This window comes from Procambarus clarkii, chromosome 38, assembly GCF_040958095.1.
Source record: "Procambarus clarkii isolate CNS0578487 chromosome 38, FALCON_Pclarkii_2.0, whole genome shotgun sequence".
Classification (NCBI taxonomy): Eukaryota; Metazoa; Arthropoda; class Malacostraca; order Decapoda; family Cambaridae; genus Procambarus; species Procambarus clarkii.
The window spans coordinates 6,829,542-6,854,059 of record NC_091187.1 but is presented as its reverse complement, the minus strand read 5'-3'; the positions used below and the strand labels follow the sequence as shown (position 1 = coordinate 6,854,059).

General features: G+C 58.7%; 1 protein-coding gene across 4 annotated transcripts in view; it reads left to right on the top strand.

Moving 5' to 3' along the window:
* Positions 1 to 22,081, top strand: part of LOC138372376 (tripartite motif-containing protein 5-like) — a 60,341-nt gene extending 38,260 nt beyond the window's left edge. For 3 of the 4 annotated variants that reach the window (XM_069337677.1, XM_069337674.1, XM_069337675.1), the window contains 2 exons: positions 20,480 to 20,686; positions 20,803 to 22,081. In XM_069337677.1, coding sequence (XP_069193778.1) covers positions 20,480 to 20,686; positions 20,803 to 21,315 — 720 coding nt within the window. In that variant the 3' untranslated portion in view covers positions 21,316 to 22,081. The remainder of the gene's footprint in view (positions 1 to 20,479; positions 20,687 to 20,802) is intronic. The other variant, XM_069337676.1, reaches the window with a different exon arrangement.
* Positions 22,082 to 24,518: the final 2,437 nt, after the last annotated feature.

Sequence of the window (24,518 nt, the reverse complement as noted above, 5' to 3'; positions counted from 1 at the left end):
TAACCCCCTGCTAGTAGAGGGGGGCTGGAGCTACAGGTCTAGCACCAACCCCTGTGCCAGTAGAAGGGGGCTGGAGCTACTGGTCCAGAAAAAACTCCCTGCCAGTAGAGGTAGGCTGGAGATACAGGTTCAGCACCAACCCCCTGCCAGGTAGAGGGGGACTGGACCTACAGGTCCAAAACCAACCCCCCTGTCAGTAGAAGGGGGGCTTGAGCTACAGGTCCAGAACCAACTTCCTGCCAGTAGAGGGGGGCTGGAGCTAAAGGTCCAGCACCAACCCCATGCCAGTAGAGGGGGGCTGGAGCTACAGGTCCAGCACCAACCCCCTGCCAGTAGATGGGGGGTGGAGCTACAAGTCCAGCACCAACCCCCAGTAGAAAGAGGGCTGGAGCTACAGGTCCAGCTCCAACCCCCTGCCAGTAGAGGGAGGCTCGAGCTACAGGTCCAGCACCAACCCCCTGACAGTAAGGTAGGCTGAGGATACAGGTTCAGCACCAACCCCCTGCCAGTATAGGGGGTGGATGGAGCTACAGGACCAACCCCAACCCTCTACCAGTAGAGGGGGGGCTGGAGCTACAAGTCTAGCACCAACCCCGAGGCAGTATAGGTGGGCTGGAGCTACAGGTCCATCACCAACCCCCTGCCAGTAGAGGGGTTGGGGCTACAGGTACAGCACCAACCCACTGCCAGTAGAGGGGGGCTGTAGATACAGTTCCAGCACCAACCCCCTGCCCGTAGAGGGGGCTGGAGCTACAGGTCCAGCACCATCCCCCCTGCCAGTAGAGGGGACTTGAACTACAGGTCCAGCACCAACCCCCTGACAGTAAAGGTAGGCTGAAGATACAGGTTCAGCACCAACACCCTGCTAGTTTAGGGGGTGGATGGAGCTACAGGTCCAGCCCCAACCCTCTACCAGTAGAGGGGGGGCTGGAGCTACAGGTCCAGAACCAAACCCCCTGCCAGTAGAGGAAGGGCTGGAGCTACAGGTCCAGCACCAACCCCCCTGCCAGTAGAGGGGGGGCTGGAGTTACAGGTCCAGAACCAACCCCCTGCCAGTAGAGGGGGGTTGGAGCTACAGGTCCAGCACCAACCCCCAGACAGTAAAGGTAGGCTGGAGCTACAGGTCCCGAACCTGCTCCCTGCCATTAGAGGGGGGCTGGAGCTACAGGTCCACAACGAACCCCCTGCCAGTAGAGGGGGGCTGGAGCTACGGGTCCAGCACCAACCCCCTGCCAGTAAAGGAGGGCTGGAGCTACAGGTCCAGCACCAACCCCCTGCCAGTAGAGGTGGGGTGGAGCTACAGGTCCAGCACCAACCCGAAGCCAGTAGAGTGGGGCTGGAGCTACAGGTCCAGCACCAACCCCCTGCCAGTAGGTAGGGGTGGATGGAGCTACAGGTCCAGCACCAACCCCCTGCCAGTAGAGGTGGGCTGGAGCTACAGGTCCAGTACCAACCCCCTGCCATTAGAGGGAGGCTGGAGCTACAGGTCCAGAACCAACTTCCTGCCAGTAGAGATGGGCTGGAGCTACAGGTTCAGCACCAACCCTCTGCCAGTATAGGGGGGTGGAGCTACAGGTCCTGTACCATCCTCCCCTGCCAGTAGAGGGGGGAAGGAGCTACAGGTCCAGCACAAACCCCTTGCCAGTAGAGGGGGGCTGGAGCTACAGGTCCAGCACCAACCCCCTGACAGTAAAGGTAGGCTAGAGCTACAGGTCCAGCAACAACCCTCCCTGCCAGTAGAGGGGGGCTGGAGCTACAGGTCCAGCACCAACCACCTGACAGTAAAGGTAGGCTGGAGCTTCAGGTCCAGCACCAACCCTCCCTGCCAGTTTAGAGGGGGGTGGAGCTACAGGTCCAGCACCAACCCGAAGCCAGTAGAGTGGGGCTGGAGCTACAGGTCCAGCACCAACCCCCTGCCAGTAGGTAGGGGTGGATGGAGCTACAGGTCCAGCACAAACCCTCTGCCAGTAGAGGGGGGGCTGGAGCTACAGGTCCAGCACCAACCCCCTTCCAGTAGAGGGGAGCTGGAGCTACAGGTCCAGTACCAACCCCCTGCCAGTAGAGGGGGGCTGGAGCTACAGATCGAGTACCAACCCCCCTGCCAGTAGAGGGGGGCTGGAGCTACAGGTCCAGAACCAACTTCCTGCCAGTAGAGATGGGCTGGAGCTACAGGTTCAGCACCAACCCCATGCCAGTATAGGGGGGTGGAGCTACAGGTCCAGTACCAACCCACCCTGCCAGTAGAGGGGGGCTGGAGCTACAGGTCTAGCACCACCCTCTGCCAGTAGAGGTGGGGGTGGAGCTACAAGTCCAGAACAAACCCCTTGCCAGTAGAGAGGGGCTGGAGCGACAGGTCCAGAACCAACCCCCTGCTAGTAGAGGGGGGCTGGAGCTACAGGTCCAGAATCAACCCCCTGCCAGTAGAGGGGGGCTGGAGATAAAGGTCCAGCATCAACCCCCCTGTCAGAATAGAGTGGGGGTAGCTGGAGCTACAGGTCCAGAACCATCTCTCTGCCAGTAGAGGTGGGCTGGAGCTACAGGTCCAGCACTAACCTCCTGCTCGTAGAGGTGGGCTGGAGCTACAGGTCCAGCACCAACTCCTGTGCCAGTGAAGGGGGGGGGGGCTGGAGCTACAGGTCCAACACTAATGCCCTGCCAGTAGAGGTGGGCTGGAGCTACAGGTCCAGTACCAACCCCTGCCAGTGGAGAGGGGGGTGGAGCTACAGGTCCAACACCAACCCCCTGCCATTAGAGGGGGGCTGGAGCTACAGGTCCAGTACCAACCCCCTGCCAGTAGAGAGGGGGATGGAGCTACAAGTCCAGCACCTGCCCCCTGCCAGTAGAGGGGGGGGGGCTGGAGCTACAGGTCCAGAACCAGCCCTCTGCCAGTAGAGGGGGGCTGGAGCTACAGGTCCAGAACCAACCCTCTGCCAGTAGAATTGGGCTAGAGCTACAGGTCCAGTACCAACCCCCCCTGCCAGTAGAGGGGGGCTGGAGCTACAGGTCCAGCACCACCCTCTGCAAGTAGAGGTGGGGGTGGAGCTACAAGTCCAGAACAAACCCCTTGCCAGTAGAGGGGGGGCTGGAGCTACAGGTCCAGAATCAACCCCCTGCCAGTAGAGGGGGCTTGAACTACAGGTCCAGCACCAACCCCTTGCCAGTAGAAAGGGGGCTGGATCTACAGGTACAGCACCAACCCCCTGCCAGTAGAGGGGGGGGGTGGGCTGGAGTTATAGGTCCAGCATCAACCTCCTGCCAGTTGAGGTGGGCTGGCGCTACAGGTCCAGCACCAACCCCCTGCCAGTAGAGGGGGTTCTGAGCTACAGGTCCAGAATCAACCCCCTGACAGTAGAGGTGACTGGAGCTACAGGTCCAGCAACAACCCCCTGCCAGTAGAGGGGGGCTGTAGCTACAGGTCCAGCGCCAATCCCCTGCCAGTAGAGGTGGGCTGGAGCTACAGGTCCAGCACTAACCCCTTGCCAGTAGAGGGGGGGGGGCTGGAACTACAGGTCCAGCGCCAATCCCCTGCCAGTAGAGGTGGGCTGGAGCTATAGGTCGAGCACCAACCCCTTGCCAGTAGAGGGGGGCTGGAGCTATAGGTCCAGCACCAACCCCTGCCAGTAGAGGGGGGGGGGGGCTGGAGCAACAGGTCCAGCACCAACCCCTCTTCCAGTAGAGAGGGTCTGGAGCAACAGGTCCAGAACCAACCCCCTGCTATTAGAGGGGGGCTGGAGCTACAGGTCCAGAATCAATCCCCTGCCAGTAGAGGGGGGCTGGAGATACAGGTCCAGCATCAACCCCCCTGTCAGTATTGAGGGGGGGGGTAGTACAGGTCCAGAACTATCTCTTTGCCAGTAGAGGGGGGCTGGAGCTACAGGTCCAGCACTAACCCCCTGCTAGTAGAGGTGGGCTGGAGCTACAGGTCAAGCACCAACCCCCCTGCCTGTAGAGGGGGGGGGGGCTGGAGCTACAGGTCCAGCACCAACCCCCTGCCAGTAGAGAGGGGGTGGAGCTACAGGTCCAGCACCAACGCCCTGCAAGTAGAAGTGGGCTGGAGCTACAGGTCCAGCACCAACCCCCTGCCAGTAGAGAGGGGGGTGGAGCTACAGGTCCAGAACCAACCCCCATCCAGTAGAGAGGGGGATGGAGCTACAGGTCCAGCACCTGCCCCCTGCCAGTAGATGGGGGGGGGCTGGAGCTACAGGTCCAGAACCAGCCCTCTGCCAGTAGAGGTGGGCTGGAGCTACAGGTCCAGCACCAACCCTCTGCCAGTAGAATTGGGCTGGAGCTACAGGTCCAGTACCAACCCCTTGCCAGTAGAGAGGGGGGTGGAGCTACAGGTCCAGCACCAACCCCCTGCCATTAGAGGGGGGCTGGAGCTACAGGTTCAGCACTAACCCGCTTCCAGTAGAGGGGGGCTGGAGCTACAGGTCCAGCACCAACCCCTTGCCAGTAGGTAGGGGTGGATGGAGCTACAGGTCCAGTACCAACACCCTGCCAGTAGAGGTGGGCTGGAGCTACAGGTCCAGTACCAACCCCCTGCCAGTAGAGAGAGGCTGGAGCTACAGGTTCAGCACCAACCCTCTGCCAGTATAGGGGGGTGGAGCTACAGGTCCTGTACCAACGCCCCCTGCCAGTAGAGGGGGGATGGAGCTACAGGTCCAGCACAAACCCCTTGCCAGTAGAAGGGGGCTGGAGCTACAGGTCCAGCACCAACCCCCTGACAGTAAAGGTAGGCTGGAGATACAGGTCCAGCACCAACCCTCCCTGCCAGTTTAGAGGGGGGTGGAGCTACAGGTCCAGCACCAACCCCTTGCCAGTAGAGGGGGGCTGGAGCTACAGGTCCAGAACTAACTCCCTGCCAGTAGAGGTGGGCTGGAGCTACAGGTCAAGCACCAACCCCCCTGCCTGTAGAGGGGGGGGGGGGCTGGAGCTACAGGTCCAGAACCAACCCCCTGCCAGTAGAGGGAGGCTGGTGCTATTGGTCCAGCACCAACCCCTGCCAGTAGAGGGGAGCTGGAGCTACAGGTCCAGCACCAACCCCCTGCCAGTAGGGAGGGGTGGATGGAGCTACAGGTCCAGCCCCAACCCCCTGCCAGTAGCGAGGGCTGGAGCTACAGGTCCAGTACCAACCCCCTGCCAGTAGAGGTTGGCTGGAGCTACAGGTCGAGTACCAACCCCCTGCCAGTAGAGGGGGGCTGGAGCTACAGGTCCAGAACCAACTTCCTGCCAGTAGAGATGGGCTGGAGCTACAGGTTCAGCACCAACCCCATGCCAGTAAAGGGGGGTGGAGCTACAGGTCCAGTACCAACCCACCCTGCCAGTAGAGGGGGGCTGGAGCTACAGGTCCAGCACCACCCTCTGCAAGTAGAGGTGGGGGTGGAGCTACAAGTCCAGAACAAACCCCTTGCCAGTAGAGGGGGGGCTGGAGCTACAGGTCCAGAACCAACCCTCTGCCAGTAGAGGGGGCTTGAACTACAGGTCCAGCACCAACCCCTTGCCAGTAAAAAGGGGGCTGGATCTACCGGTCCAGCTCCAACCCCCTGCCAGTAGAAAGAGGCAGGAGCTACAGGTCCAGCACCAACCCCCTGCCAGTAGAATTGGGCTGGAGCTACAGGTTCAGTACCAACCCCTTGCCAGTAGAGAGGGGGGTGGAGCTACAGGTCCAGCACCAACCCCCTGCCATTAGAGGGGGGCTGGAGCTACAGGTTCAGCACCAACCCCCTTCCAGTAGAGGGGGGCTGGAGCTACAGGTCCAGCACCAACCCCTTGCCAGTAGGTAGGGGTGGATGGAGCTACAGGTCCAGCACCAACCCCCTGCCAGTAGAGGTGGGCTGGAGCTACAGGTCCAGTACCAACCCCCTGCCAGTAGAGAGAGGCTGGAGCTATAGGTTCAGCACCAACCCTCTGCCAGTATAGGGGGGTGGAGCTACAGGTCCTGTTCCAACGCCCCCTGCCAGTAGAGGGGGGATGGAGCTACAGGTCCAGCACAAACCCCTTGCCAGTAGAAGGGGGCTGGAGCTACAGGTCCAGCACCAACCCCCTGACAGTAAAGGTAGGCTGGAGATACAGGTCCAGCACCAACCCTCCCTGCCAGTTTAGAGGGGGGTGGAGCTACAGGTCCAGCACCAACCCCTTGCCAGTAGAGGGGGGCTGGAGCTACAGGTCCAGAACTAGCTCCCTGCCAGTAGAGGTGGGCTGGAGCTACAGGTCAAGCACCAACCCCCCTGCCTGTAGAGGGGGGGGGCTGGAGCTACAGGTCCAGAACCAACCCCCTGCCAGTAGAGGGAGGCTGGTGCTATTGGTCCAGCACCAACCCCTGCCAGTAGAGGATAGCTGGAGCTACAGGTCCAGCACCAACCCCCTGCCAGTAGGGAGGGGGTGGATGGAGCTACAGGTCCAGCCCCAACCCCCTGCCAGTAGAGAGGGCTGGAGCTACAGGTCCAGTACCAACCCCCTGCCAGTAGAGGTGGGCTGGAGCTACAGGTCGAGTACCAACCCCCTGCCAGTAGAGGGGGGCTGGAGCTACAGGTCCAGAACCAACTTCCTGCCAGTAGGGATGGGCTGGAGCTACAGGTTCAGCACCAACCCCATGCCAGTAAAGGGGGGTGGAGCTACAGGTCCAGTACCAACCCACCCTGCCAGTAGAGGGGGGCTGGAGCTACAGGTCCAGCACCACCCTCTGCAAGTAGAGGTGGGGGTGGAGCTACAAGTCCAGAACAAACCCCTTGCCTGTAGAGGGGGGGCTGGAGCTACAGGTCCAGAACCAACCCTCTGCCAGTAGAGGGGGCTTGAACTACAGGTCCAGCACCAACCCCTTGCCAGTAGAAAGGGGGCTGGATCTACCGGTCCAGCTCCAACCCCCTGCCAGTAGAAAGAGGCAGGAGCTACAGGTCCAGCACCAACCCCCTGCCAGTAGAGGGGGGGGGGCTGGAGCTACAGGTCCAGCATCAACCTTCTGCCAGTAGAGGTGGGCTGGCGCTACAGGTCCAGAACAAACCCCTTGCCAGTAGAGGGGGTTCTGAGCTACAGGTCCAGAAACAACCCCCTGACAGTACAGGTGGCTGGAGCTACAGGTCCAGCACTAACCCCTTGCCAGTAGAGGGGGGGGGGGGCTGGAGCTACAGGTCCAGCATCAACCCCCCTTCCAGTAGAGGGGGGATGTAGCTACAGGTCCAGCGCCAATCCCCTGCCAGTAGAGGTGGGGGGGGGGGCTGGAGCTACAGGTCCAGCACCAACCCCTTGCCAGTAAAGGGGGGGGGGGCTGGAGCTACAGGTCCAGCACCAACCCACTGCCAGTAGAGGGGGGGGGGGCTGGAGCAACAGGTCCAGCACCAACCCCCCTTCCAGTAGAGCGGGTCTGGAGCAACAGGTCCAGAACCAACCCCCTGTTAGTAGAGGGGGCGCTGGAGCTACAGGTCTAGAATCAATCCCCTGCCAGTAGAGGGGGGCTGGAGATACAGGTCCAGCATAAACCCCCTTGTCAGTATAGAGGGGAGGGGGGTAGCTGGAGCTACAGGTCCAGAACTATCTCTCAGCCAGTAGAGGGGGGCTGGAGCTACAGATCCAGCACTAACCCCCTGCTAGTAGAGGTGGGCTGGAGCTACAGGTCCAGCATCAACCCCCTTCCAGTAGAGGGAGGCTGGTGCTATTGGTCCAGCACCAACCCCTGCCAGTAGAGAGGGGGGTAGAGCTACAGGTCCAGCACCAACGCCCTGCCAGTAGAGGTGGGCTGGAGCTACAGGTCCAGCACCAACCCCTGCCAGTAGAGAGGGGGGTGGAGCTACAGGTCCAGCACCAACCCCCTGCCAGAAGAGAGAGGGATGGAGCTACAGGTCCAGCACCTGCCCCCTGCCAGTAGATGGGGGGGTGGAGCTACAGGTCCAGAACCAGCCCTCTGCCAGTAGAGGGGGGCTGGAGCTACAGGTCCAGCACCAACCCTCTGCCAGTAGAATTGGGCTGGAGCTACAGGTCCAGTACCAACCCCTTGCCAGTAGAGAAGGGGGTGGAGCTACAGGTCCAGCACCAACCCTCTGCCATTAGAGGGGGGGCTGGAGCTACAGGTTCAGCACCAACCCCCTGCCAGTAGAGGGGGGCTGGAGCTACAGGTCCAGCACCAACCCCCTGCCAGTAGAGGGGGGGGGGCTGGAGCTACAGGTCCAGCATCAACCTCCTGCCAGTAGAGGTGGGCTGGCGCTACAGGTCCAGAACAAACCCCTTGCCAGTAGAGGGGGTTCTGAGCTACAGGTCCAGAATCAACCCCCTGACAGTACAGGTGGCTGGAGCTACAGGTCCAGCACTAACCCCTTGCCAGTAGAGGGGGGGGGGGGCTGGAGCTTCAGGTCCAGCATCAACCCCCCTGCCAGTAGAGGGGGATGTAGCTACAGGTCCAGAACCAACCCCCTGCCAGTAGAGAGGGGGCTGGAGCTACAGGTCCAGCACCAACCCCCTTCCAGTATAGGGGAGCTGGAGCTACAGGTCCAGTACCAACCCCCTGCCAGTAGAGGGGGGCTGGAGCTACAGGTCGAGTACCAACCCCCCTGCCAGTAGAGGGGGGCTGGAGCTACAGGTCCAGAACCAACTTCCTGCCAGTAGAGATGGGCTGGAGCTACAGGTTCAGCACCAACCCCATGCCAGTATAGGGGGGTGGAGCTACAGGTCCAGTACCAACCCACCCTGCCAGTAGAGGGGGGCTGGAGCTACAGGTCTAGCACCACCCTCTGCCAGTAGAGGTGGGGGAGGAGCTACAAGTCCAGAACAAACCCCTTGCCAGTAGAGAGGGGCTGGAGCGACAGGTCCAGAACCAACCCCCTGCTAGTAGAGGGGGGCTGGAGCTACAGGTCCAGAATCAACCCCCTGCCAGTAGAGGGGGGGCTGGAGATAAAGGTCCAGCATCAACCCCCCTGTCAGAATAGAGTGGGGGTAGCTGGAGCTACAGGTCCAGAACCATCTCTCTGCCAGTAGAGGTGGGCTGGAGCTACAGGTCCAGCACTAACCTCCTGCTCGTAGAGGTGGGCTGGAGCTACAGGTCCAGCACCAACTCCTGTGCCAGTGGAGGGGGGGGGGGCCTGGAGCTACAGGTCCAACACCAACGCCCTGCCAGTAGAGGTGGGCTGGAGCTACAGGTCCAGTACCAACCCCTGCCAGTGGAGAGGGGGGTGGAGCTACAGGTCCAACACCAACCCCCTGCCATTAGAGGGGGGCTGGAGCTACAGGTCCAGTACCAACCCCCTGCCAGTAGAGAGGGGGATGGAGCTACAAGTCCAGCACCTGCCCCCTGCCAGTAGAGGGGGGGGGGGCTGGAGCTACAGGTCCAGAACCAGCCCTCTGCCAGTAGAGGGGGGCTGGAGCTTCAGGTCCAGAACCAACCCTCTGCCAGTAGAATTGGGCTAGAGCTACAGGTCCAGTACCAACCCCCCCTGCCAGTAGAGGGGGGCTGGAGCTACAGGTCCAGCACCACCCTCTGCAAGTAGAGGTGGGGGTGGAGCTACAAGTCCAGAACAAACCCCTTGCCAGTAGAGGGGGGGCTGGAGCTACAGGTCCAGAACAAACCCCTTGCCAGTAGAGGGGGGGCTGGAGCTACAGGTCCAGAATCAACCCCCTGCCAGTAGAGGGGGCTTGAACTACAGGTCCAGCACCAACCCCTTGCCAGTAGAAAGGGGGCTGGATCTACAGGTACAGCACCAACCCCCTGCCAGTAGAGGGGGGGGGGGCTGGAGTTATAGGTCCAGCATCAACCTCCTGCCAGTTGAGGTGGGCTGGCGCTACAGGTCCAGCACCAACCCCCTGCCAGTAGAGGGGGTTCTGAGCTACAGGTCCAGAATCAACCCCCTGACAGTAGAGGTGACTGGAGCTACAGGTCCAGCAACAACCCCCTGCCAGTAGAGGGGGGCTGTAGCTACAGGTCCAGCGCCAATCCCCTGCCAGTAGAGGTGGGCTGGAGCTACAGGTCCAGCACTAACCCCTTGCCAGTAGAGGGGGGGGGCTGGAACTACAGGTCCAGCGCCAATCCCCTGCCAGTAGAGGTGGGCTGGAGCTATAGGTCGAGCACCAACCCCTTGCCAGTAGAGGGGGGCTGGAGCTATAGGTCCAGCACCAACCCCTGCCAGTAGAGGGGGGGGGGGCTGGAGCAACAGGTCCAGCACCAACCCCTCTTCCAGTAGAGAGGGTCTGGAGCAACAGGTCCAGAACCAACCCCCTGCTATTAGAGGGGGGCTGGAGCTACAGGTCCAGAATCAATCCCCTGCCAGTAGAGGGGGGCTGGAGATACAGGTCCAGCATCAACCCCCCTGTCAGTATTGAGGGGGGGGGTAGTATAGGTCCAGAACTATCTCTTTGCCAGTAGAGGGGGGCTGGAGCTACAGGTCCAGCACTAACCCCCTGCTAGTAGAGGTGGGCTGGAGCTACAGGTCAAGCACCAACCCCCCTGCCTGTAGAGGGGGGGGGGGGCTGGAGCTACAGGTCCAGCACCAACCCCCTGCCAGTAGAGAGGGGGTGGAGCTACAGGTCCAGCACCAACGCCCTGCAAGTAGAAGTGGGCTGGAGCTACAGGTCCAGCACCAACCCCCTGCCAGTAGAGAGGGGGGTGGAGCTACAGGTCCAGAACCAACCCCCATCCAGTAGAGAGGGGGATGGAGCTACAGGTCCAGCACCTGCCCCCTGCCAGTAGATGGGGGGGGGGCTGGAGCTACAGGTCCAGAACCAGCCCTCTGCCAGTAGAGGTGGGCTGGAGCTACAGGTCCAGCACCAACCCTCTGCCAGTAGAATTGGGCTGGAGCTACAGGTCCAGTACCAACCCCTTGCCAGTAGAGAGGGGGGTGGAGCTACAGGTCCAGCACCAACCCCCTGCCATTAGAGGGGGGCTGGAGCTACAGGTTCAGCACTAACCCGCTTCCAGTAGAGGGGGGCTGGAGCTACAGGTCCAGCACCAACCCCTTGCCAGTAGGTAGGGGTGGATGGAGCTACAGGTCCAGTACCAACACCCTGCCAGTAGAGGTGGGCTGGAGCTACAGGTCCAGTACCAACCCCCTGCCAGTAGAGAGAGGCTGGAGCTACAGGTTCAGCACCAACCCTCTGCCAGTATAGGGGGGTGGAGCTACAGGTCCTGTACCAACGCCCCCTGCCAGTAGAGGGGGGATGGAGCTACAGGTCCAGCACAAACCCCTTGCCAGTAGAAGGGGGCTGGAGCTACAGGTCCAGCACCAACCCCCTGACAGTAAAGGTAGGCTGGAGATACAGGTCCAGCACCAACCCTCCCTGCCAGTTTAGAGGGGGGTGGAGCTACAGGTCCAGCACCAACCCCTTGCCAGTAGAGGGGGGCTGGAGCTACAGGTCCAGAACTAACTCCCTGCCAGTAGAGGTGGGCTGGAGCTACAGGTCAAGCACCAACCCCCCTGCCTGTAGAGGGGGGGGGGGCTGGAGCTACAGGTCCAGAACCAACCCCCTGCCAGTAGAGGGAGGCTGGTGCTATTGGTCCAGCACCAACCCCTGCCAGTAGAGGGGAGCTGGAGCTACAGGTCCAGCACCAACCCCCTGCCAGTAGGGAGGGGTGGATGGAGCTACAGGTCCAGCCCCAACCCCCTGCCAGTAGCGAGGGCTGGAGCTACAGGTCCAGTACCAACCCCCTGCCAGTAGAGGTTGGCTGGAGCTACAGGTCGAGTACCAACCCCCTGCCAGTAGAGGGGGGCTGGAGCTACAGGTCCAGAACCAACTTCCTGCCAGTAGAGATGGGCTGGAGCTACAGGTTCAGCACCAACCCCATGCCAGTAAAGGGGGGTGGAGCTACAGGTCCAGTACCAACCCACCCTGCCAGTAGAGGGGGGCTGGAGCTACAGGTCCAGCACCACCCTCTGCAAGTAGAGGTGGGGGTGGAGCTACAAGTCCAGAACAAACCCCTTGCCAGTAGAGGGGGGGCTGGAGCTACAGGTCCAGAACCAACCCTCTGCCAGTAGAGGGGGCTTGAACTACAGGTCCAGCACCAACCCCTTGCCAGTAGAAAGGGGGCTGGATCTACCGGTCCAGCTCCAACCCCCTGCCAGTAGAAAGAGGCAGGAGCTACAGGTCCAGCACCAACCCCCTGCCAGTAGAATTGGGCTGGAGCTACAGGTCCAGTACCAACCCCTTGCCAGTAGAGAGGGGGGTGGAGCTACAGGTCCAGCACCAACCCCCTGCCATTAGAGGGGGGCTGGAGCTACAGGTTCAGCACCAACCCCCTTCCAGTAGAGGAGGGCTGGAGCTACAGGTCCAGCACCAACCCCTTGCCAGTAGGTAGGGGTGGATGGAGCTACAGGTCCAGCACCAACCCCCTGCCAGTAGAGGTGGGCTGGAGCTACAGGTCCAGTACCAACCCCCTGCCAGTAGAGAGAGGCTGGAGCTATAGGTTCAGCACCAACCCTCTGCCAGTATAGGGGGGTGGAGCTACAGGTCCTGTTCCAACGCTCCCTGCCAGTAGAGGGGGGATGGAGCTACAGGTCCAGCACAAACCCCTTGCCAGTAGAAGGGGGCTGGAGCTACAGGTCCAGCACCAACCCCCTGACAGTAAAGGTAGGCTGGAGATACAGGTCCAGCACCAACCCTCCCTGCCAGTTTAGAGGGGGGTGGAGCTACAGGTCCAGCACCAACCCCTTGCCAGTAGAGGGGGGCTGGAGCTACAGGTCCAGAACTAGCTCCCTGCCAGTAGAGGTGGGCTGGAGCTACAGGTCAAGCACCAACCCCCCTGCCTGTAGAGGGGGGGGGGGGCTGGAGCTACAGGTCCAGAACCAACCCCCTGCCAGTAGAGGGAGGCTGGTGCTATTGGTCCAGCACCAACCCCTGCCAGTAGAGGATAGCTGGAGCTACAGGTCCAGCACCAACCCCCTGCCAGTAGGGAGGGGTGGATGGAGCTACAGGTCCAGCCCCAACCCCCTGCCAGTAGAGAGGGCTGGAGCTACAGGTCCAGTACCAACCCCCTGCCAGTAGAGGTGGGCTGGAGCTACAGGTCGAGTACCAACCCCCTGCCAGTAGAGGGGGGCTGGAGCTACAGGTCCAGAACCAACTTCCTGCCAGTAGGGATGGGCTGGAGCTACAGGTTCAGCACCAACCCCATGCCAGTAAAGGGGGGTGGAGCTACAGGTCCAGTACCAACCCACCCTGCCAGTAGAGGGGGGCTGGAGCTACAGGTCCAGCACCACCCTCTGCAAGTAGAGGTGGGGGTGGAGCTACAAGTCCAGAACAAACCCCTTGCCAGTAGAGGGGGGGCTGGAGCTACAGGTCCAGAACCAACCCTCTGCCAGTAGAGGGGGCTTGAACTACAGGTCCAGCACCAACCCCTTGCCAGTAGAAAGGGGGCTGGATCTACCGGTCCAGCTCCAACCCCCTGCCAGTAGAAAGAGGCAGGAGCTACAGGTCCAGCACCAACCCCCTGCCAGTAGAGGGGGGGGGGGCTGGAGCTACAGGACCAGCATCAACCTCCTGCCAGTAGAGGTGGGCTGGCGCTACAGGTCCAGAACAAACCCCTTGCCAGTAGAGGGGGTTCTGAGCTACAGGTCCAGAAACAACCCCCTGACAGTACAGGTGGCTGGAGCTACAGGTCCAGCACTAACCCCTTGCCAGTAGAGGGGGGGGGGGCTGGAGCTACAGGTCCAGCATCAACCCCCCTTCCAGTAGAGGGGGGATGTAGCTACAGGTCCAGCGCCAATCCCCTGCCAGTAGAGGTGGGGGGGGGGGCTGGAGCTACAGGTCCAGCACCAACCCCTTGCCAGTAAAGGGGGGGGGGGCTGGAGCTACAGGTCCAGCACCAACCCACTGCCAGTAGAGGGGGGGGGGCTGGAGCAACAGGTCCAGCACCAACCCCCCTTCCAGTAGAGCGGGTCTGGAGCAACAGGTCCAGAACCAACCCCCTGTTAGTAGAGGGGGCGCTGGAGCTACAGGTCTAGAATCAATCCCCTGCCAGTAGAGGGGGGCTGGAGATACAGGTCCAGCATAAACCCCCTTGTCAGTATAGAGGGGAGGGGGGTAGCTGGAGCTACAGGTCCAGAACTATCTCTCAGCCAGTAGAGGGGGGCTGGAGCTACAGGTCCAGCACTAACCCCCTGCTAGTAGAGGTGGGCTGGAGCTACAGGTCCAGCATCAACCCCCTTCCAGTAGAGGGAGGCTGGTGCTATTGGTCCAGCACCAACCCCTGCCAGTAGAGAGGGGGGTAGAGCTACAGGTCCAGCACCAACGCCCTGCCAGTAGAGGTGGGCTGGAGCTACAGGTCCAGCACCAACCCCTGCCAGTAGAGAGGGGGGTGGAGCTACAGGTCCAGCATCAACCCCCTGCCAGAAGAGAGAGGGATGGAGCTACAGGTCCAGCACCTGCCCCCTGCCAGTAGATGGGGGGGTGGAGCTACAGGTCCAGAACCAGCCCTCTGCCAGTAGAGGGGGGCTGGAGCTACAGGTCCAGCACCAACCCTCTGCCAGTAGAATTGGGCTGGAGCTACAGGTCCAGTACCAACCCCTTGCCAGTAGAGAAGGGGGTGGAGCTACAGGTCCAGCACCAACCCTCTGCCATTAGAGGGGGGGCTGGAGCTACAGGTTCAGCACCAACCCCCTGCCAGTAGAGGGGGGCTGGAGCTACAGGTCCAGCACCAACCCCCTGCCAGTAGAGGGGGGGGGGGGGGCTGGAGCTACAGGTCCAGCATCAACCTCCTGCCAGTAGAGGTGGGCTGGCGCTACAGGTCCAGAACAAACCCCTTGCCAGTAGAGGGGGTTCTGAGCTACAGGTCCAGAATCAACCCCCTGACAGTACAGGTGGCTGGAGCTACAGGTCCAGCACTAACCCCTTGCCAGTAGAGGGGGGGGGCTGGAGCTTCAGGTCCAGCATCAACCCCCCTGCCAGTAGAGGGGGATGTAGCTACAGGTCCAGAACCAACCCCCTGCCAGTAGAGAGGGGGCTGGAGCTACAGGTCCAGCACCAACCCCCTTCCAGTAGAGGGGAGCTGGAGCTACAGGTCCAGTACCAACCCCCTGCCAGTAGAGGGGGGCTGGAGCTACAGGTCGAGTACCAACCCCCCTGCCAGTAGAGGGGGGCTGGAGCTACAGGTCCAGAACCAACTTCCTGCCAGTAGAGATGGGCTGGAGCTACAGGTTCAGCACCAACCCCATGCCAGTATAGGGGGGTGGAGCTACAGGTCCAGTACCAACCCACCCTGCCACTTGAGGGGGGCTGGAGCTACAGGTCTAGCACCACCCTCTGCCAGTAGAGGTGGGGGAGGAGCTACAAGTCCAGAACAAACCCCTTGCCAGTAGAGAGGGGCTGGAGCGACAGGTCCAGAACCAACCCCCTGCTAGTAGAGGGGGGCTGGAGCTACAGGTCCAGAATCAACCCCCTGCCAGTAGAGGGGGGGCTGGAGATAAAGGTCCAGCATCAACCCCCCTGTCAGAATAGAGTGGGGGTAGCTGGAGCTACAGGTCCAGAACCATCTCTCTGCCAGTAGAGGTGGGCTGGAGCTACAGGTCCAGCACTAACCTCCTGCTCGTAGAGGTGGGCTGGAGCTACAGGTCCAGCACCATCTCCTGTGCCAGTGGAGGGGGGGGGGCCTGGAGCTACAGGTCCAACACCAACGCCCTGCCAGTAGAGGTGGGCTGGAGCTACAGGTCCAGTACCAACCCCTGCCAGTGGAGAGGGGGGTGGAGCTACAGGTCCAACACCAACCCCCTGCCATTAGAGGGGGGCTGGAGCTACAGGTCCAGTACCAACCCCCTGCCAGTAGAGAGGGGGATGGAGCTACAAGTCCAGCACCTGCCCCCTGCCAGTAGAGGGGGGGGGGGCTGGAGCTACAGGTCCAGAACCAGCCCTCTGCCAGTAGAGGGGGGCTGGAGCTTCAGGTCCAGAACCAACCCTCTGCCAGTAGAATTGGGCTAGAGCTACAGGTCCAGTACCAACCCCCCTGCCAGTAGAGGGGGGCTGGAGCTACAGGTCCAGCACCACCCTCTGCAAGTAGAGGTGGGGGTGGAGCTACAAGTCCAGAACAAACCCCTTGCCAGTAGAGGGGGGGCTGGAGCTACAGGTCCAGAACCAACCCCCTGCCAGTAGAGGGGGCTTGAACTACAGATCCAGCACCAACCCCTTGCCAGTAGAAAGGGGGCTGGATCTACAGGTACAGCACCAACCCCCTGCCAGTAGAGGGGGGGGGGCTGGAGCTACAGGTCCAGCATCAACCTCCTGCCAGTAGAGGTGGGCTGGCGCTACAGGTCCAGCACCAACCCCCTGCCAGTAGAGGGGGTTCTTAGCTACAGGTCCAGAATCAACCCCCTGACAGTAGAGGTGACTGGAGCTACAGGTCCAGCAACAACCCCCTGCCAGTAGAGGGGGGCTGTAGCTACAGGTCCAGCGCCAATCCCCTGCCAGTAGAGGTGGGCTGGAGCTACAGGTCCAGCACTAACCCCTTGCCAGTAGAGGGGGGGGGGGCTGGAGCTACAGGACCAGCGCCAATCCCCTGCCAATAGAGGTGGGCTGGAGCTATAGGTCGAGCACCAACCCCTTGCCAGTAGAGGGGGGCTGGAGCTATAGGTCCACCACCAACCCCTGCCAGTAGAGAGGGTCTGGAGCAACAGGTCCAGAACCAACCCCCTGCTAGTAGAGGGGTCTGGAGCTACAGGTCCAGCACCAACCCCCTGCCAGTAGGGAGGGGTGGATGGAGCTACAGGTCCAGCCCCAACCCCCTGCCAGTAGAGAGGGCTGGAGCTACAGTTCCAGTACCAACCCCCTGCCAGTAGAGGTGGGCTGGAGCTACAGGTCGAGTACCAACCCCCTGCCAGTAGAGGGGGGCTGGAGCTACAGGTCCAGAACCAACTTCCTGCCAGTAGAGATGGGCTGGAGCTACAGGTTCAGCACCAACCCCATGCCAGTAAAGGGGGGTGGAGCTACAGGTCCAGTACCAACCCACCCTGCCAGTAGAGGGGGGCTGGAGCTACAGGTCCAGCACCACCCTCTGCAAGTAGAGGTGGGGGTGGAGCTACAAGTCCAGAACAAACCCCTTGCCAGTAGAGGGGGGGCTGGAGCTACAGGTCCAGAACCAACCCTCTGCCAGTAGAGGGGGCTTGAACTACAGGTCCAGCACCAACCCCTTGCCAGTAGAAAGGGGGCTGGATCTACCGGTCCAGCTCCAACCCCCTGCCAGTAGAAAGAGGCAGGAGCTACAGGTCCAGCACCAACCCCCTGCCAGTAGAGGGGGGGGGGCTGGAGCTACAGGTCCAGCATCAACCTCCTGCCAGTAGAGGTGGGCTGGCGCTACAGGTCCAGAACAAACCCCTTGCCAGTAGAGGGGGTTCTGAGCTACAGGTCCAGAATCAACCCCCTGACAGTACAGGTGGCTGGAGCTACAGGTCCAGCACTAACCCCTTGCCAGTAGAGGGGGGGGGGGCTGGAGCTACAGGTCCAGCATCAACCCCCCTGCCAGTAGAGGGGGGATGTAGCTACAGGTCCAGCGCCAATCCCCTGCCAGTAGAGGTGGGGGGGGGGCTGGAGCTACAGGTCCAGCACCAACCCCTTGCCAGTAAAGGGGGGGGGGGGCTGGAGCTACAGGTCCAGCACCAACCCACTGCCAGTAGAGGGGGGGGGGCTGGAGCAACAGGTCCAGCACCAACCCCGCTTCCAGTAGAGCGGGTCTGGAGCAACAGGTCCAGAACCAACCCCCTGCTAGTAGAGGGGCGCTGGAGCTACAGGTCCAGAATCAATCCCCTGCCAGTAGAGGGGGGCTGGAGATACAGGTCCAGCATAAACCCCCTTGTCAGTATAGAGGGAGGGGGGTGGTAGCTGGAGCTACAGGTCCAGAACTATCTCTCAGCCAGTAGAGGGGGGCTGGAGCTACAGGTCCAGCACTAACCCCCTGCTAGTAGAGGTGGGCTGGAGCTACAGGTCCAGCATCAACCCCCTTCCAGTAGAGGGAGGCTGGTGCTATTGGTCCAGCACCAATCCCTGCCAGTAGAGAGGGGGGTGGAGCTACAGGTCCAGCACCAACGCCCTGCCAGTAGAGGTGGGCTGGAGCTACAGGTCCAGCACCAACCCCTGCCAGTAGAGAGGGGGGTGGAGCTACAGGTCCAGCACCAACCCCCTGCCAGTAGAGAGAGGGATGGAGCTACAGGTCCAGCACCTGCCCCCTGCCAGTAGATGGGGGGGGGGGTGGAGCTACAGGTCCAGAACCAGCCCTCTGCCAGTAGAGGGGGGCTGGAGCTACAGGTCCAGCACCAACCCTCTGCCAGTAGAATTGGGCTGGAGCTACAGGTCCAGTACCAACCCCTTGCCAGTAGAGAAGGGGGTGGAGCTACAGGTCCAGCACCAACCCTCTGCCATTAGAGGGGGGCTGGAGCTACAGGTTCAGCACCAACCCCCTGCCAGTAGAGGGGGGCTGGAGCTACAGGTCCAGCACCAACCCCCTGCCAGTAGAGGGGGGGGGGCTGGAGCTACAGGTCCAGCATCAACCTCCTGCCAGTAGAGGTGGGCTGGCGCTACAGGTCCAGAACAAACCCCTTGCCAGTAGAGGGGGTTCTGAGCTACAGGTCCAGAATCAACCCCCTGACAGTACAGGTGGCTGGAGCTACAGGTCCAGCACTAACCCCTTGCCAGTAGAGGGGGGGGGCTGGAGCTACAGGTCCAGCATCAACCCCCCTGCCAGTAGAGGGGGATGTAGCTACAGGTCCAGCACCAATCCCCTGCCAGTAGAGGTGGGGGGGGGGGGCTGGAGCTACAGGTCCAGCACCAACCCCTTGCCAGTAAAGGGGGGGGGGCTGGAGCTACAGGTCCAGCACCAACCCACTGCCAGTAGAGGGGGGGGGGGGCTGAAGCAACAGGTCCAGCACCAACCCCCCTTCCAGTAGAGCGGGTCTGGAGCAACAGGTCCAGAACCAACCCCCTGCTAGTAGAGGGGCGCTGGAGCTACAGGTCCAGAATCAATCCCCTGCCAGTAGAGGGGGGCTGGAGATACAGGTCCAGCATAAACCCCCTTGTCAGTATAGAGGGGGGGGGTAGCTGGAGCTACAGGTCCAGAACTATCTCTCAGCCAGTAGAGGGGGGCTGGAGCTACAGGTCCAGCAATAACCCCCTGCTAGTAGAGGTGGGCTGGAGCTACAGGTCCAGCATCAACCCCCTTCCAGTAGAGGGAGGCTGGTGCTATTGGTCCAGCACCAACCCCTGCCAGTAGAGAGGGGGGTGGAGCTACAGGTCCAGCACCAACGCACTGCCTGTAGAGGTGGGCTGGAGCTACAGGTCCAGCACCAACCCCTGCCAGTAGAGAGGGGGGTGGAGCTACAGGTCCAGCACCAACCCCCTACCAGTAGAGAGTGGGATGTAGCTACAGGTCCAGCACCTGCCCCCTGCCAGTAGATGGGGGGGGGGGTGGAGCTACAGGTCCAGAACCAGCCCTCTGCCAGTAGAGGGGGGCTGGAGCTACAGGTCCAGCACCAACCTTCTGCCAGTAGAATTGGGCTGGAGCTACAGGTCCAGTACCAACCCCTTGCCAGTAGAGAGGGGGGTGGAGCTACAGGTCCAGCACCAACCCTCTGCCATTAGAGGGGGGCTGGAGCTACAGGTTCAGCACCAACCCCCTGCCAGTAGAGGCGGGCTGGAGCTACAGCTCCAGCACCAATATCCTTCCAGTAGAGGGTGGCTGGAGCTACAGGTCCAGGACTAACCCCTGCCAGTAGATTGCGGCTGGAGCTACAGGTCCAGCACCAACCCCCTGCCAGTAGATTGCGGCTTGAGCTACAGGTCCAGCACCAACCCCCTGCCAGTAGAGGGGGGCTGGAGCTACAGGTCCAGCACCAACCCCCTGCCAGTAGGTTGCGGCTGGAGCTACAGGTCCAGCACCAACCCCCTGCCAGTAGAGGGGGACTGGCGCTACAGGTCCAGCACCAACCCCCTGCCAGTAGAGGGGGGCTGGCGCTACAGGTCCAGCACCAACTCCCTGCCAGTAGAGGGGGACTGGAGCTACAGGTCCAGCACCAACCCCCTGTCAGTAGAGGGGGGCTGGCGCTACAGGTCCAGCACCAACCCCCTGCCAGTAGAGGGGGCTGGACCAACAGGTCCAGCACCAACCCCCTGCCAGTAGAGGGGGCTGGCGCTACAGGTCCAGCATAATGGTGTTGACACTGACCACAAGTGATAATGGAGTTGTCACTGTCCACCAGTGATAATGGGGCTGACACTGTCCACAGGTGATAATGGGGCTGACACTGTCCATAGGTCATAATGGGGCTGACACTGACCACAGGTGATAATGGGGCTGACACTGACCACAGGTGATAATGGGGCTGACACTGACCACAGGTGATAATGGGGCTGACACTGACCACAGGTGATAATGGGGCTGACACTGACCACAGGTGATAATGGGGCTGACACTGACCACAGGTGATAATGAGGCTGACACTGACCACAAGTGATAATGGGGCTGACACTGACCACAGGTGATAATGGGGCTGACACTGACCACAGGTGATAATGGGGCTGACACTGTCCACAGGTGATAATGGGGCTGACACTGTCCAAGGTTGAGGACCTCCGAAGGATGAGGGAGCCCGTCAAGAGGCTGGTGGAGGCTGGCCGGGTGGTGGCCGTCCAGAAAGACCAAGATGGCCGCCGCTCCGCCAGGTTAACTCTACAAGACGGACAGCTGTACCTCCACCCACTCCTGCGTCAGCCCACGCCCGCCTACGCTCACACCCTCCAGGTTACTTTATTACACCCACTTCACTTATTGACATTACTGACTTATTGAGTTTTTATAATTTATATGATGACATTTTGTTATACAGTTATCAGCATGATTTATTTTATTTTCTGCAGGAGAGCGAGGTTGTGGGCGTGCTGGAGCCCTCCTGCACCCTGGCGTTCCTTGACCTCGGGTGGGCGGGGTCAACAAGAGGGCGGGTCACCATCCGGCTGACCCCTGACACTCCGCTGGCCAGACAGTTTGTGTTGTTGTGTACGGGCCAGCGGGACCACACCTACCGCAACACTAAACTGTTGCGGGTGTGGGGCAAGGGTCGTCCGTGGGAGTGTGTGGTGGGTGGAGACTACGAGAGTAATGATGGTAAGGGAGGAGCCCCACTGCTGCCTGACCTCCAGGGGCAGTACCGGGGGTCAGTCCGGGCAGGAGCTGTGTGGGCCTGGTGGGGGCCGGGGGGTCCCAGGAGTGCCCAGTTCATCATCACCACCAGGGACCTCCAGGATGGTTTCCCGTGGCCAAATGTCTTCGGTGATGTGGTGAGCGGCCTGGATGTGGTGAGGGCAGCAGTCAACCACAGTGACATTACGGAGGTGACTGTGGTGGACTGTGGTGTTGTGCTGCCACTCTAGTTCACTGTACCACCACCATCACTACTGTGGTGTTGTGCTGCCACTCTAGTTCACTGTACCACCACCATCACTACTGTGGTGTTGTGCTGCCACTCTAGTTCACTGTACCACCACCATCACTACTGTGGTGTTGTGCTGCCACTCTAGTTCACTGTACCACCACTACTGTGGTGTTGTGCTGCCACTCTAGTTCACTGTACCACCACCATCACTACTGTGGTGTTGTGCTGCCACTCTAGTTCACTGTACCACCACCATCACTACTGTGGTGTTGTGCTGCCACTCTAGTTCACTGTACCACCACTACTGTGGTGTTGTGCTGCCACTCAGTTCACTGTACCATCACCATCACTACTGTGGTGTTGTGCTGCCACTCTAGTTCACTGTACCAACACCATCACTGCTGTGGTGTTGTGCTGCCACTCTAGTTCACTGTACCATCACCATCACTACTGTGGTGTTGTGCTGCCACTCTAGTTCACTGTACCCCCACCATCACTACTGTGGTGTTGTGCTGCCACTCTAGTTCACTGTACCATCACTATCACTTCTGTGGTGATGTGCTGCCACTCTAGTTCACTGTACCACCACCATCACTACTGTGGTGTTGTGCTGCCACTCTAGTTCACTGTACCACCACTACTGTGGTGTTGTGCTGCCACTCAGTTCACTGTACGACCACCATCACTACTGTGGTGTTGTGCTGCCACTCTAGTTCACTGTACCATCACCATCACTACTGTGGTGTTGTGCTGCCACTCTAGTTCATTGTACCATCACTACTGTGGTGTTGTGCTGCCACTCTAGTTCACTGTACCATCACCATCACTACTGTGGTGTTGTGCTGCCACTCTAGTTCACTGTACCACCATCATCACCATCACTCCTGCATCACCATGGACTGCGTGTATTGATGCCAATGTAATTTAAGGACACACCTTTATCACTATATCATCATAACTTCACTATCTTTGGTATTTAACACTTTGGTATTTATACTTTGGTATCATATACCTGTCAATCACGGCTGTATCACCATCAATGCTATATCTTCTCAATACTCCATTCTCAACTACCATTCAAGTCAACTACCATTCAAGCTGTCATTGCAATCAATCTTAGCTACCTATGTGCTTTAATATACTGTACCTACAATTTTCTCTCATCTTTTTTTTCATTTCATGTAATCTGTTATCATTTTTTGTCTATAATTTTGCAAGTATTTACCTCCTTAAAATTTTCTTAGATTAAGGACCTGCCCGAAACGCTGCGCGTGCTAGTGGCTTTACAAGACTGTAATTACCATATTTGTATCCTCACATTCCTTATGTACATTCTTGTATATGCATAAATAAATAAATAAATAAAATAAATAAATACTGTAACCTATCATTGCTGAATCACTATAGCTTCACTATCACCTCTATATATCACCATCACCTCAGGCCCCACACTTGGGGTCATATACTGACCATGTTGAGTAACAAATTGTTGGTGTCACCATATGACAGCTGTTGTCACTGTTATATCACCAATAGCTCACTATCACATAACACTATCATTGCTACACCAACATCATTTCACTTTCTCTGCATTATCACCTCACACTGATAGATTTCCTCCTTACATTTACTAATATATCACTATCACTGCTACAGCACCACTGCTGCACCATCACTGCTATATCACCATCACCTCACTATCACCTCAGTATCACTGCTGTATCACCACTATACTATCACAGCTATATTACCATCACCTCACTATCGCTGTCATATAACCACCTCAGTATCACTATCACACTATCTTTATTAAATTACTATCACTGCTATATCACCATCACCTCACAATCACTCAGGTGTGTTGTGATATTACCATACTGGTCCATGGTGTGTTGTGGTATTACCATACTGGTCCATGGTGTGTTGTGATATTACCATACTGGTCCATGGTGTGTTGTGATATTACCATACTGGTCCATGGTGTGTTGTGATATTACCATACTGGACCATGGTGTGTTGTGATATTACCATACTGGACCATAGTGTGTTGTGATATTACCATACTGGCCCATGGTGTGTTGTGATATTACCATACTGGTCCATGGTGTGTTGTGATATTACCATACTGGTCCATGGTGTGTTGTGATATTACCATACTGGTCCATGGTGTGTTGTGATATTACCATACTGGTCCATGGTGTGTTGTGATATTACCATACTGGACCATGGTGTGTTGTGATATTACCATACTGGACCATGGTGTGTTGTGATATTACCATACTGGTCCATGGTGTGTTGTGATATTACCATACTGGTCCATGGTGTGTTGTGATATTACCATACTGGACCATGGTGTGTTGTGATATTACCATACTGGACCATGGTGTGTTGTGATATTACCATACTGGACCATGGTGTGTTGTGATATTACCATACTGGACCATGGTGTGTTGTGATATTACCATACTGGTCCATGGTGTGTTGTGATATTACCATACTGGTCCATGGTGTGTTGTGATATTACCATACTGGTCCATGGTGTGTTGTGATATTACCATACTGGTCCATGGTGTGTTGTGATATTACCATACTGGTCCATGGTGTGTTGTGATATTACCATACTGGTCCATGGTGTGTTGTGATATTACCATACTGGTCCATGGTGTGTTGTGATATTACCATACTAGACCATGGTGTGTTGTGATATTACCATACTGGACCATGGTGTGTTATGATATTACCATACTGGTCCGTGGTGTGTTGTGATATTACCATACTGGACCATGGTGTGTTGTGATATTACCATACTGGGCATGGTATGTTGTGGTATTACCATATGGGTGTGAGGTGGTGTTATGATCACACATACACCAGTATGATCATACTGTAGCTGGTGTATGATGTGCTCAAACTGTATAGTGATGTCTTGGCTGATTAGCCTAGTATCATGAATATTAATTTATGTAGTTATTCTCTTTTCGTCAACACACTAGAAATAAATGTGTATTGCCAATATAAGCCACATATATCTATGTATATTATATATCTGTACCATAAGTCCTTGCCATGTATTTGTGGATATATATTAGAAGTCTAGTGAATAGCAGTAGCCTAATGTCATGTAGCTTGAAAAACATCCGTATATGCTTATATTATGGAATGCTACATAATGCTGTATGGGAAATATTATGTGAACTATGA